General features: G+C 39.3%; 1 protein-coding gene across 1 annotated transcript; it reads left to right on the top strand.

Annotated features, from left to right (window-relative positions):
- Positions 1-10,407: 10,407 nt before the first annotated feature.
- Positions 10,408-12,926, top strand: LOC120559289 (P2Y purinoceptor 1-like). The gene has a single exon (XM_039800911.1). The coding sequence runs from the start codon at positions 11,810-11,812 to the stop codon at positions 12,812-12,814; it is 1,005 nt and encodes a 334-aa protein (XP_039656845.1). The 5' UTR covers positions 10,408-11,809; the 3' UTR covers positions 12,815-12,926.
- The last annotated feature ends 1,935 nt before the right edge of the window (positions 12,927-14,861 follow it).

Below are 14,861 nucleotides of genomic sequence, written 5' to 3'. Positions count from 1 at the left end.
AAAAGAGGCTATAGAGGGTTTGCCTGCTGTGCTATTCAAACTTCTTACCTCTAGGGTGCGCACTTGTCCGTCTACATTGCTGGTAAACTTAATAAGACAGCAAGCTCATCAGAGATGGAAGAGGTTTTCAGATTCTAAAACTTACAAATTGCAACACCACAATGTAGAAATACTCCACTACAAGTCCCACTTTCAAAATGTCAAAGTACAGAAGTATTGTCAGCAAAATGTACTTTAGAAACCGTAGTGTAGTATCAAAAGCAAAAGTAGTCATTAAGCAGAGCGACCTCGTTCAGTGTTATGTCGTATATTATAATATTGAAGTATTATTACTGATGCATGAATGTGCAAGCAGCATTTTAATGTTGTTGAGGTGGAGCTAATTTTGACTATTTTACATACTGTTTGGTAGTTTAATCTATTAAAACATCTTATATTTAATAAGATATGTTTTAATGGGAAATCTTAACCTGCAAAATTACTAACTGTCAGATGCAGTGGAGTAAGTACAATATTTCCATCTGAAATAAAGTGCAGTACAAGAGTACAAATAGCATAAAATGGAAATACTTGAATGAAGTAATGAAATTACATTACACCACTGCTGCTTATACCCTACAAATTTGATTGATGTTTTTCATACAGTCAATAATATTGAAAATAAATATATTTTATAAAAAAATAAGTGCTCTAATTTAAAAAAAAAAGTATCTTTCAAAGAGATAACTTGACTGTTCAGAGGAGCTAACATACTGATGTCAACCTATCATGCAACTCAGTCTGCTCTTTATCTGGCTGTTAGACACACATTCTTCTCAATCCACAATGGGACCTTTTTCACAGCAGACATTTTGACTTGTCATAGTAGGAAAAGCTACAGCTAAATTAAGTAAGCGTTAGTTATTTGCATGATCATCTGGCCAACATTAGAAAAGTTATCAGCTGAATAGTTTAGCGGGGCCTAATGGATCCATGTTTGTATCTATGACCTCATATAATGCTCGAAATGATACCAACGTCTACAAGTAGTACAAATAGGTTATGCTCTCATAAAACGATGGATTGGAAAGTTTGTAAGTACACCAGAAGTTTATGTAAATAACACTTGCCTGCTTGCTTCTGCTCTCTGCTGTTGTTGTTGCTGCTGTAAGATGAGTGCTTAGGGCCGTCTACAAATTACAACACCGAAAAGAAAAAAATATTTTTTAATTTAACTTTTTTTTTAAAGTAAGTGCTGTAGTATAACTAGCAGGAGACAAGTAATAATTGAGGTAAGTTTGGAGATATTACCTTATTTAATCATTAAATTAATACATATTTTTGTTGTATCTCTTTTCGGTGTAGTAATTTGTAGACGGCCCTAAGCACTCGTCTAACTGCAGGTAGCAGCAGCAGCAGCAGCAACAGAGAGCTGAAGAGAGCAGGCAAGTGTTCATAAACTTCTGGTGTACTTACAAACTTTCCAATCCATCGTTTTATGAGAGCATAACCTATTTGTACTACTTGTAGACGTTTGGTATCATTTCGGGCATTATTAGTGGGGTAACTTACAAGATACAAACGTGGGTCCATTAGCCCCTGCGCTAAGCTATTCAGCTGATAACGCTACTCTAGCTAACTCTCCCAATGTTCGACCCAGGTGAAAAAAGCTTCCGGGGGGGTGTTTGGCTCGAGGTCATGGTGCAAAGGACCCTAGGGTGAATTACTCCGAACCATCACTTTAACAATTGCTCAATTCTCATCAAGTGTCCCAGTAAGCTAGTTCAGTGAGTCAGCATGCACAATACCAGGACCTCTCCTAAGTGGAATGCAGCCATCATTATTGGTTTGGAATACACCTGTGCTTTTCCTACTATGACATGTCAACATGTCTGCCGTGAAAATGGTCTATTGACGTGGAATAATAAATCAAGAGTCTGAGTCATGAACATTCATGTCCAACATATACATTTACAGAAGAAATCCTTATTTTCAATAGCACAGAATTAGCTTATGGATAACATGCTAAATAACTAGTTACTTTGAATTATTTTACAGACGTGTCTTCAAAATGTGCTTACATTGGATAACAAACAAGTGAATCACTTAAATTTGAGGGGGGAAAAAAAGGTAAGAGTTGAGTGTGGGCACTATCAAAGCAGCCATATAGAAAAGTTGTTATTGGTTTAACCTCAGAAATAGCCTCATTTTTTTTAAACTTGTGTTTGTTGACTAACTGTAAATATGTATTAGATCTTATGATCTTAGGGCGGACGTCTGTGTGGAGGATGAGCACTATGTCTGGATGTTGTGAAATGAAGATGAGTAATTAAAGTAGATGATTAAAGAGAGACTGCCCACCTAATTATAAATCATGTTCATTATATAATACACTTATAACCGTGATCGTGTGCACGTATCACACACTGGTCATTAGTTTCATGTGAGCACTAACTTCACTCTAATCTCAGGTTATGTGAGCAGCTTTAGCACCAATTCGATTAACTCATGTAACATTTTATAACCACCTTTAAATAACTCCTTGTTGTTGAGTGGATTTAAATCCTGATTACCTTTGCTGAATTATGTTTTGTCTGTAGATGTGATATGTCTAAATGTCTTCTATGACTCTTCTTCATCTGAGAGCTGCCTCTCTTAAATTCTGTACACTTTTCAGTAACAGATGAGGTTATGCAGATATTAGTCTCACATTGCCAGACCTATCTCCACAGTGGAGTAAGGTCTGGCTTTACCACACATACATTCCAGGATAGGAAAAAAAAACGCTCTGGGTTGTTTGCATTTCTTTAAACAAATCACAAAGGTGTGACAAAGGAATTTCCCCTTGTGGGATTAATAAAGTATAAATTATTATTATTATTATTTTTGGGCGGCGCTAAGCTCCGGACACAGCGACGGTGGCTCTGCAAAATAGTCTTGGGAAGGAACTTGTTTTGGTGGAAGATTTGCACTCCGCAAAAGAAAACGCCACATACAATATTAAATGAAGTTAACTGTTCACACAATACAGTAACATGAGCTATTTATATTAGCTGGATACATGGTTAAACCTCAGTCTGGATCAGTTGATCCAGACTATACAGATATACACCCTTTGTTTCAATACCCATACTGTCATACTATTTAGTATGCAAGTAAAAGATTAAGTATGTCCCATTACATAGTATGTCAAATGCATTAGGCCAAAAGAAATACCAGGATGTCCGACTGCATCCAGTTGGATCTTGCAGAATGCAAGCCAGCATGTTTTTCTAGCTATTCTGACCTGCAATCCTTTGCGCAGCATATGGTATATGAGCAAGAGAGTCAAAGTTCAAGTTATCAAGAAGTAGTATGTCCCAATTGTATGTGTGCAACAGTACATACAGTAGTTTGTAAGGGCAGCTGCAGTACATACTGAAAGTAAATAGAAAAGTATGCAGTTTGGAACTCAGCCTCAGACAGGGCTCCCCCTAAGAAGTTAGGTGTTCAGTGCCTTGCTCAGCGGCACCTCTGCAGTGCCCAGGAGGGGAACTGGCACCTCTCTAGCTACCAGTCCACACTGTTTCTTGGTCTGAGTTGGACGTGAACCTGCCAAGCCCAGTCCCCCACGGTTGAAGCTCCCGCCACCCCGGCTGGAGTGGTGGTTAATCTCCCCAGCACGGAGTTTAAAAAGATCCTGTTCTCTTATAAGCTTGTTGGTGATGCTAACACCAGTAAAGCCTGTTGTCACTGTACAGACATAACACAGAAGAAGCAGCAGGTCCTTCAGTAAAAGCTTCAGTACTACCGTGGAAAAATAGTGTAAAAGTCCTGCATTCAAACGTTGACTCAAGTAGTATTAGCAAAATAGTTTCAAATTATCAAAAGTAAGTACTCATGCATTATTACTGATGCATTAATATCAAAGTAGAATTGTACTGTTCTGTATTGGTTGAAGTGAATCATTGTTATTACTTTATATACTGTTTAGCAGCTTTATCAGCAATCTTATAGGCATTCCTCTCCAAACATGAGTCCTAACAACCAGTGCCTGAATTGGACCAAAAAAGGTGCCGGTACCCTAATTCAGCAGTGACATGAATATTGCATGTGTCCTAAATATCTTTGTATTTGTTCATATATCTATCGATGTACAGTATCTTGTAGGGGTGACCCTACAACAACAATTCAATCTAAAGATCCTGATTCAACTACCAATCACGGTAGAGTCGCTGCAGTGTTCTGAATGTCTGTCTGATTTTTAATTGAATTGCTTGTTTTTTTCCCTATGAATCATGATATATTGCCTACTTTGGTATAAATATTCAGTAAAAACCTATTAATAATACTTTTAATAACAATTAGAAGTGGATCATGTGGATAAAAATCAGAAGTGCCGGTACTCAGTGCTGGTGAGTTCTGGCCCATTTCAGACACGAACAACTTTATTTAGCTCTTTTGCTTTCTCTCTTTCCCCCACCTCTCTTCTCCCATCTAGTGTTGAGATCATATATCGCAATCAATTCTCTCGTGCCACGCAGTTCAAAGTACGTATTACAGCTACGGTAGCCTTCACTCTTCAAAAAGCCGGTCTCTTTTCTATATCATTTTTCGTTTTCTGGGCGAAGAAGAAGACTCCTTTATCATGTGACAGCGAAAACGCGAAAGGCGGAGCAGTATGTCCTGTATGTCCCTTACCGGCTAACGTATTTCAAGATGGCGCATGAATATGGAGCATCTACCCCAGTTCATGCAAATGCAAATATAATACTTTGAATTGATGGTGGTGGTAAATATTCATGAAAAAGGACAAATTTGGGAACAGGCAACACCGATTTTGATAATGAACAACTAAACACATTATACACTGGACCTTTAAAGCTTTAGCATGTTTTTTCTTTTTTAAGAAAAATAAGTCTTTAAGGAATCAGTTACTGACTAAAATTATTGTTTCATACAAATTGTATCGCATTTTTAAAGAGCATTCTGTTTTTGTATGTAAAATCTAATAGCTGGCAGAAAAGTGGAGTAAAATTGCTCTCTGAAATGCAATGGAGCGGAGGCACAAAGAGTAGAAAATGGAAATACTCAAGTACAAGTACACCTCATGAGTATTTGACTCTATTAGGGAAGTCTACAGTGCTTGTCAACCAGAGGATGTAATATCCTGTAATTGTGCCGTAATCATCTGGCAGCAGGACTGTGACTGCGCTGTAATATATTTTAATCACACTGACGTTTTGGATCCTCTTCTGAAAACACTTCCGTACTGAATTACTGAGTGTAGCATCTCTGGGGGTGTGAGGACATTGTGGGCAATGATGTTAATCTTTTGACAGCTTCATGGAGATATTGGCGTTTTAATATCAGTTTTTGCATCAATAGGATGCAGCACTTTAATTATTTGGGTGTTTAATTTGCTGGATTAGCCAAAAATAGATATTTATGTCTGGTTATTTTATCCACAAGCAGTCTCATAATTGAGTATCCAGAAATTGTACAATACCACAATATTTACTGCTGTCTGGATTTAAAGTCACAGAAGAGGTTATCCACATGTCCGCTCTTTGGAGCTTTTAAAGCACCAAATGTGACTTTAAATTAAGTCTGCTATAATCTAACAAAACATTTTACTTTTCGGGTGTTAAAATCCCTCTCATGTAGAACAATGCAGATTTTAAAAAGTTAAAATTAAAATGTTTAAGTGTTGTACGTCAAATCTGTTTAATTTTGTCAATTTAACAGTGAGTTAGATGGACAATGAGGGACTCGAGAGGAGTAGACAACGACACAACTAAATTCATTTATAGAAATGTTAGTATATACAGTCAGCCTTGTGTTCATTATATTACTACATCATACATGAATATGATTTTATATTTTTGATCTCAGGGAAAATTTTATGTATTTGGATTTCATATTTTGGAATAGTTTTGATGATCTGTGCTATCATGCAAACTAAGTGCATTTCTCTGAGCAGCTAATCCCTGGTCTTTGTAACTGTCCTTTAGTGCTGCTCAAACGCTTTCTAATTGCAGCCTGTGTGAAACATGTGACCCAGCGACTGCTCTGCTTTTGTGCACATTAATATTCATCCTGGCCCATGCATACACACTTTTAACCTCTGCATTTGGTTTTATTGGTGGACATTTCGGCCCCAGGGACATCAATAAGTAAAACCAAAAGCAGAGGTGAAAAGTGTGCGCAGGAATTTAGATTTTCTTGCTTTTTGAAATGGATCATCAGGGGATTTAATTCCCCTCACCACAGAGGAGGCCAAGCAATTGGTGTGCATGTTGCTGACTATTCACCATGTGGTATCCATGGCACCATGACGAGCCGGTCCAGCTCTCGGTAATCTCTCTCTCTATTTTCAGCACTTACCTAAAACTCAGGTAGGCTGCATTTTAAGCTTTAAAACTCATCACATGGGATCAACCGTGATGATGATGATGGGTGAAAAAAAAACATGATCACAGCAGTTTTATTTGTAAGACTGCCTGTTTCGCTGTATGCTCCTTTTGATTAGAAATATGTGTGGATAATGTATTCTCAGTGTTTCCCACACAATTAGATTCTATTTGCAGTGGTAGCTGACCCAGGGGGTGGGGGCTTCCATGCGCGGAAAGAGGTGCAGAATTCTTATATTAATTGTACTGCAAATATTTTTGGCAACTTTGTATAACAGCTGAAATGGACAAACCGCCCACAGTTCCATCATCAAGGCTATAAGGATGCAGGGCCAGTTACAGCACACAATGTAATCTTTCAACAACAACAACAAAAAATAAACCTAAATGTTCCTGTATATGTTGTTAACTTGTTGAACACTTGAACATGAACTAAATTGAAAGCAAAATGTTTGCCTTGTAATTTGCTTACCCAATTACCCTAGTGGGGATTGTTTTGTGTCTCTTACACATAAGTCGATATTGACTAGCAGGTAATGTTAACGTTAGGGCTGGGCATTGTTGAAAATCTTTCGATCCGGTGCCAATTTTGATACCTCAGTTTCGATGCCGGTTCCTTAACAATACTTTTTTCGATTTCAACATCAACAAAAATACATTAAACACAAAACTTTTCTTTTCCACTTTAATTGTGATTTAAAACAGTTAAAAATAAAGAAATTCTGGTAACACTGCTCACCCAGAGTAACATTAATAAAACTGGTTGTGCTTTTGGATAGGGGAGGGGGTGGGGGTTGCGGGGTGCGCCAGTCAGATACTGGATTGGTATCAATCCGAACTTTAAAAATTAACAAAAAAAGAGAAACCTTTTTGCCACAACATGAACATATTATAATTAATAAATAAATAAACTAATTACATTGTGTACAGGCTAATATTGAACTAACTAAAATGCTAAGGAATGTAAAGAACAAATGACAAAACTGCATAATGACACAAACCTTTAACAATAAACTTGGTGACTGCCCTGTTGTCAACATTTAACTAATGGAGAACTAACTTAAGTGCAAAGGAATGTCATTGAATTGCCTTGTTGCTGAAAGGTGCTGTAGAAGTAAAGTTGCCTTGCTTTACAACCTCAGCCTGTCAGTCAGTCATCAGGGCACATAACCACTGTTGTGCCGGCTTGTCTCAGAGGAAGTGTAAAACAACAGCACACGACCGCTTTCGGCTCGCCAATAATATAATATCGCAGCAAACACTGTCTGAGTGAAGTTTTGAAAAACTGTAACCACACCTGAAACCACTTTATCGGCATTGCCGTGACTCACTGTGACTTCAACAAAACCACAGAGCCGACGTAGTTTACTCCGTCCGCACCTCTGCGTGTGTGTGTGTGTGTGTGTCGGTCGGAGCGCCGCGCTCTGTGTCAATATGCAGAGAGGACAGATAAACTTGTGCTTATGCGCTCAGATGCTTTCGGAACCGTAATTTGGCACCGAAAGATAAATAAATATTTTCGATACTCGAGGCTCCAGGTATTTTTTCCAGTGCCATAAAAGTATCAACGTTCGGTGCCCAGCCCTGGTTAAAGTGATGGTTCGGAGTAATTTCACCCTAGGCTGCTTTTCACCTTGACCTCGAGCCAAAACAACCCCCCATAAGCTTTTTATCCCTTGTTTTAACATAGGTCAAGTTAGTGTTATCAGCTGGTTAGCTTAGTGCAGGCGCTAATGGATCCACGTTTGTATCTCGTAAAGTTCAATTCAATTTTATTTATAGTATCAAATCATAACAAGAGTTATCTCGAGACACTTTACAGATAGAGTAGGTCTACACCACACTCTATCATTTACAAAGCCCCAACAATTCTAATAATTCCCCCAAGAGCAACCAGTGCGACAGTGGCGAGGAAAAACTCCCTATTAGGAAGAAACCTGGGACAGACCCAGGCTCTTGGTAGGCGGTGTCTGACGGTGCCGGTTGGGGATGTGATGAACAGTGGCAATAATAGTCACATTAATAATGGAACAGTGACTTCAAATGGTAGTCGTAGTAGTTCATGTCATATCAGGGCGCTGCAGGGCGTTACAGGATGTAACACATTACATCCTGTAACGCCCTGCAGCGACCACGGCCCAGCAGAGCAGGGATGGACGTAGCAGGAAGCAGCAGGGTTCAGCAGGACTCTAAAGTACCCCACTAATAATGCCCGGAATGATACCAAACGTCTACAGTAGTACAAATAGTTTCTGTACTTATAAAACGAGGAATTAGAAAGATTGTAACTACACCAGAAGTATATTGAAATAACACTTGCCTGATGGATACTCCTCTTGGCTGCTACCGCGCGAGATCCTGCACAGAGCACAACATCTATTGCTTTAAACCGCAGCCGGGATATATCCAACTGTGTGGCATGTTGTCCTATCGCCTCACGCTGTAGTAGCAGCTGCTGTTCACTCGCTTCTTGCATCTTATTCTTCAGTAGTCTTTTCCGGCAATAGATGTTGTGCTCTGTGTGTGATCTCGCGCGGTAGCAGCCAAGAGGAGTATCCATCAGGCAAGTGTTATTTCAATATACTTCTGGTGTAGTTACAATCTTTCTAATTCCTCGTTTTATAAGTACAGAAACTATTTGTACTACTGTAGACGTTTGGTATCATTCCGGGCATTATTGGTGGGGTATTTTACAAGATACAAACGTGGATCCATTAGCGCCTGCACTCCAGATGGACTCCAGCCGTCTTCTCTGCGGGGAAAAAGATTGATGTGGGGAAAAAGCAACTTCTTCTTCTGTGTGTTAATTAGCAGATCACAAACCAAGTTTAAGGCTCATACCGCCACCTACATTACTGTACTGGAGTGTGTAGAATAATCAATGGCATTAATTAATCTGCAGAGAGAAGTTATTCAGTCGGGTCTGTTGTGTTTGAGAGAGAGAGAGAGAGAGAGAGAGAATACGGCAGTATGTGGCAGTAAACATTGATTGTGTGGCGGCCGCCACAAATATATCAATGTATGGAAACACTACCTACTATTTTCTTTTCACGTGTCCCCCTGTAATTGTGTAAAGTGTCCTTGGATGTAATAAAATGTGCTATATTAATCTAAGTTATTACGTTGGTTGCTACAACAGTCTCTTAATGCTTTGGCTCGTGACACAGTGACGGTGATAACGTTACCCAGTTCAGCTAACAATATATATTAGTATATATTTTCATTAAAACTTTCCATTTTCAGTCTGTAACGTTGCTCAGAGGTTCCGGTTAATGTTGCTCGATGCGACCAGAGTTTAAAGTTAACACAAAGAAAGCGGAAAGTGAGAGACAGACTATGAATACATTAATATAAATGTTAAAGAATTAGGTTTACATGTAAGTGTGTGTTGTGTATAAAAATGTCTTTACCTTTAAAAATAAGTTTAGGTCAAAAAATCTAACTATATATCAAGGAACCTCTGTGTATGTGTGTGTCTTTCAAAGATCCCGCATTCGCAAAAGATGTCATACTCTTTTGTACGAGCCTCTGTACAGCAGCGGGGGCGGGGCAGCCACTTTGGCACTAGATTTCGAAACTTTTCAGACCCCTTAGCAACTTTTTTTTTCCTTCAAAAAAGCAACTAGCAACAGTTATAGAGCCTTTCTGTATAAGACTCTGGAGCGTGAGGTCTTTCTCTCTTGCGGCCGCCACAGTCACTTCTGACTGAGGAGCAGCGGTGAGCCTACGGGCCATGCAAGGTGCTGGACCACTACGTGACGCGCCCGTAGGCTCGTTAGACACCTCCCCCCCTGGCCCTGATTGGTGCGTCTGAACAGGGAGCTGTGGATCTTTGCAAATCGCACTACAGGCTGTAGGTGGTGCCAGAGGAGCTGGATTTTATTTTAAATGACCTGCTTCATGTAGTTCTACTCGAACATAGGGTCAGTTTCAGCAAATATGACTAAGTAAGTAAATAAGTTAGTTTTATAAATCTTACCTACTGCACCTTTCAACACAAAAATTATATAAAAAATAAATAAAAATGAAATAAAAAATAAAATAGCTTACTCATACGATGTGCCAGCTTGTAATAAGAGCATCAGCATTTCATAAAAACTGGCGTTAATCGGTTAAATATTTTCTATGTTTCATGCAGTTTCATGAGCAGGGACGCTGGACAAATGAATGTCTATGTAAGTCCTTAAACTTTCGGCAAGCATGTGACCTGAAGCTGGTCTATAATTGGTTTCTTAAAGATTCACCTCCTGGCGAATCAGAATTGGATACATGTTATTTTATGCAATCTGATTGATTCTCGACACCTGTCATTCAACTTTACGCTCTTGACCACTACTCACGCAGGCGCGTCACTGCGCCAAAACCTTGCAAGCTGACAATCACACAAATCACTTTCGTAGAGATAATGGCAGCAGTTAAACCAAATTTTGCCACTGATTTACAAAAAAAAATAAAAAATGTACAAGACGTTAAGAGGATAGAGGACTGGACCAACCCGATTTACAAATCCAGCAGCAGGCCAGTGACCGAGGATGAAGCTACCCCCGGGGCTTCACCATGGGCTTCACCGCTCTTGTTATGCGAAAGATAGATAGAGCTCAGATAACCCGCGGGTTGGTGGATTTTGTTGCCTCTCTTGATGGAGCTTTGAATGAGCACCTTGACAGCACCACTGTATTCAAGGGAACGTCAAAAACTATACAGAACGAGCTTCTGGACTGTATGTTGTCTGCTACAAGAGAAAAAAATAATCACCGAAGTCCAGACAAGTGAAGTGAAGACGGAGCTCAGTCTCCTCTACAGCAAGGAAGAGTTCAAAGCCTGCCGTGGTGCTGTGGAGCTAGTCCAGCTGTTTATGGAAAATAATCTTGAAGAAGTCTTTTCCAAAACTGTCACTCTCATGAAAGTTGTCATAACCACACCCATGACCACAGCTGGAGCTGAGAGGTGCTTCTCAACCTTGAAAAGAATAAAAACTTTTCTCAGAAACACCATGACCCAGGAGAGGCTGAATGCACTGGCCATGCTGTCCATGGAAAAGAGACTTGTTACTGAGAAATTTGCTGGCCAGAAGGAAAGGAGAGCAAAATGTATGTTCAAGTAGTTAACCTGCTTTTTGGTAGTGGCTGGGAGGATATAGTTAAAAAGAACTCAGTCAGAGTCACTATCTTCTTATGTTTGTAACTTGAATCTTGTATCGTATTGTCTCGCTCTTCTTAAATACATAGTTGTTTAAATAAAGTAGTGCTGGTTGTTTTACCCAGTTTCAAATTACTGTTTTGTATATGTATCACCAGCCGCCACTGTCTGCAGCTGTGATCTCCCCCACTGGACTTGAAAGCGGAAGTCTTTCTTGAACAAATAGTAGTTCCCATTATCTTTCACATCTTATAAGCCAGATCACCCACAGAGGAACTAATTTCTTTTCAGAAGACAGAATGAATAAATCCTCCTGTACTCGCGTCAGCTTTGACTTTGAACACAGATTCTTGCCTCCTGTTTTCATCTTAGTCTTCATCATTGGTCTGCTAGCTAATGGATGGGGATTGAAGTCTTTGCTGCAGAATTGGAAGAAACTGGGTATCGTTAATGTGTTTGTTCTCAATCTTGGACTTGCTGATATTCTGTACCTGCTCACACTCCCCTTTTTGGTGGTGTACTATTTTATGAAGAGCAAGTGGATCTTTGGAGACACATTCTGCAAGATAACAAGATTCTGCTTCAACCTGAATTTATATGGCAGCATCGGGTTCCTTACATGTATAAGTGTGTACAGGTACCTGGCTATTGTCCATCTAGTGAAAGTGATGGGAAGATTAACTCTGACTCACTCTGTGGGGATCTCAGTCATGGTTTGGTTCTTGGTGAGCATTCAAAGTCTTCCGGACATGTTCTACAGCAAAACATTTGGAAACAAGCCTGGGAAATGTTATGATACTACCCATAAGATATATGTGGATGATTACCTGAAATACAGCCTTGGATGGACATTCACTGGGTTTTGTATCCCATTGCTCATCACATTGGGCTGCTATGGACATGTGATTGTCGTTCTCTGCCGCACAAATGCCACTCACAAGGTACTGAAACAGAGAAGCTTGAAGTTGTTGTTCATCGTGATTCTTCTCTTCTCTGTTTGTTACATCCCCTATCATGTACTGAAGAACCTCAACCTCTGGTCAAGAGTTCTGCAAAAACAGAAGATATGCCGTGAATGGTCTAATGGAGTCTACATTGCTCATCAGATAAGTCGTGGCTTTGTGTGTCTGAACAGTGCTCTCAACCCTCTGGTTTACCTCCATGGAAATGAAGATATTCCTGCTCAGCTCAGACAGCTGCTCCAGCAAGTTCGTCGGATGTCCAGCCGGTTGTTTCGGTCAAACTCCGGCTCTGTGCCTGTGGCTGAAACTGCAGATGAAGTTCAACAAGAGTTAGGATTTTAACATGAACTGTTATAGTAATAAATCTATAGCTATCATCACAACTAGTAGTGTGAATTGATTATAGAAGTGTTGAAATTAATCAAATAATCGATTCATCGAATCGTGGACATGGACGATGCTGAATCGATAATTGGCCGGGCCATAATCGATTATTTCTGTTTACAATTTAATAATAATAACAACATTTCTGTTTACATATTATGTTATGTTTTGCACATTCAGGAAGTGCCATGTGCTCAGTGCTGTAGTTTTATGTATCCAATTTATTTACAGCAGAATGTTTTGTTTTTGAAGCTTGAAAAGCTATGAATTAAATATCCTATATGGCTTTAATAGTAAAAATGTATTTGACACATCGTGATGCATCGAGGAATCAAATCGCTGACATGATAATCATAATCAAATCGGGAGATCGGTGAAGATTCACACCTCTAATTTATTACAATGTTAATTAAATTTTCAGTCATTTTCTTATGAGTTGCTTTCTTTGCCTAAAAAATAGTTTGGCTTTACATCTGTGCTGTGATCTTTAGGTTTCATGAAGTGATTACCATATGCTTAGTCTTCCAAATAAAGGAAGTTAAGATAAACCACAGCTCTTGATGTGTCATAGTTTTCTTGAAAAGCTGAAAACTCTTTGTTTTCCGGTCAGTTGAGAGTTGTTTTGAGGCCGCCCGGGTTCGAATCTGACCTGCGGCCCTTTGCTGCGTGTCATCCCCTCTCTTTCTCTCCCCCCTTTCCTGTCTATCTACTGTCACTATCGAATAAAGGGAAAAGCCCCCTAAAAATGAGTATGAGGGCGTGCCAAGCTAGCTGTTTGGAGCAGTTTGTGAACAGTGTTTTCTGTTGGAGATGTTAAGTCCCTTTGGGGTGGACTTTGAGCTTTTTCACTTTGTCAACCTATAACATGCACAAAAAAGGTATATGACATGATAAAGGAAAGGGAAAAAGCCAAAAAGTATAATATGAGCACTTTAAGTTATATAGTGCTTTTTTGTATGTTTGCTGGAATGTTAAAAAAAGGTTCAGTAATAAATAATTTTAAATCGTAGTTTTGTATTTGAGTTTTTTTGAAAGCAAGACAAAGTACTAATAAGCACATTTTGACTATTTCATTTATGCAATGTCCAAAAACTGGAAAGCAATGTGAAAACCCCGCGTTCAGGCCAAGTTTTCATTAAAATAGGCTTCAACTTGTTAGTAGGGATGGAAAGATTATAGATTGTGTTGGTATGGTTATAGTCTGAAAGATAATCACGGTTTCATGATTATCAGGATTATAATGCATTAATTGATTTTACTGCTAATGTATGAAATCACATGAAGACTAGATTTGTATGTGTTATGTATTGCTGCCTTTTAAAACTGAAATAACAGTAACAGTTTTAAGTGTTTTGAAAATGATTATATGATCAATCATCTAACTTTTTATTTAAATTCATCTGAAAAGATTAGAGACTAAAGGTGAATCAGTCAAACCACAAACAAAGGCCAAATTGGCAACAACAGTGTTGTCTTTCCTAAAAAGAAGTTGGCCTTTTTTGGGCTACAAACGGCCCTGCTAGCTGGTGTTTCTAAAAGTTGGAGGAGCTGCTAGACAAGATGCACCTGTCACAGGGAGATGTGCAGCATAAGGAATAAATGTGATGGAGAGATCTCTTTGCAGCCTTATGTCGCACAGGGGGATGAAGAGGAGTAAGTAAGTAACGTTAAGTGGTAACGTCAGTGACATGTTTGAGATGTTGCGGAGTTTTGCCTCGTACGAACGTAACGTTATCATCACACTCACTGTGACTTCAAACATCAGCTCCTGACTCGTTAGCTTTTAACTGTAACGTTACCGTTAACAATAAACAGGCTAGGTGTGTGTGTGTGTGTGTGTGTGTGTGTGTGCGCGTGAGTGAGACACAAGTGACAGAGAGACGGAGGAGAGTAGAGAAAGGAAATGCTGAATGAACGGGTTTTAAATAGCGTTTAAAAAAATAATAACGAAATGAAACGTGCGGCGGCCAGTGTTGATAGTGCGGCGCACCGCCACACATTAGCC

The sequence above is a fragment of the Perca fluviatilis genome, chromosome 5 (assembly GCF_010015445.1).
Source record: "Perca fluviatilis chromosome 5, GENO_Pfluv_1.0, whole genome shotgun sequence".
NCBI lineage: Eukaryota > Metazoa > Chordata > Actinopteri > Perciformes > Percidae > Perca > Perca fluviatilis.
Note: the sequence above shows the minus strand (reverse complement) of the source record. Positions and strands in the feature narration are given on the sequence as shown.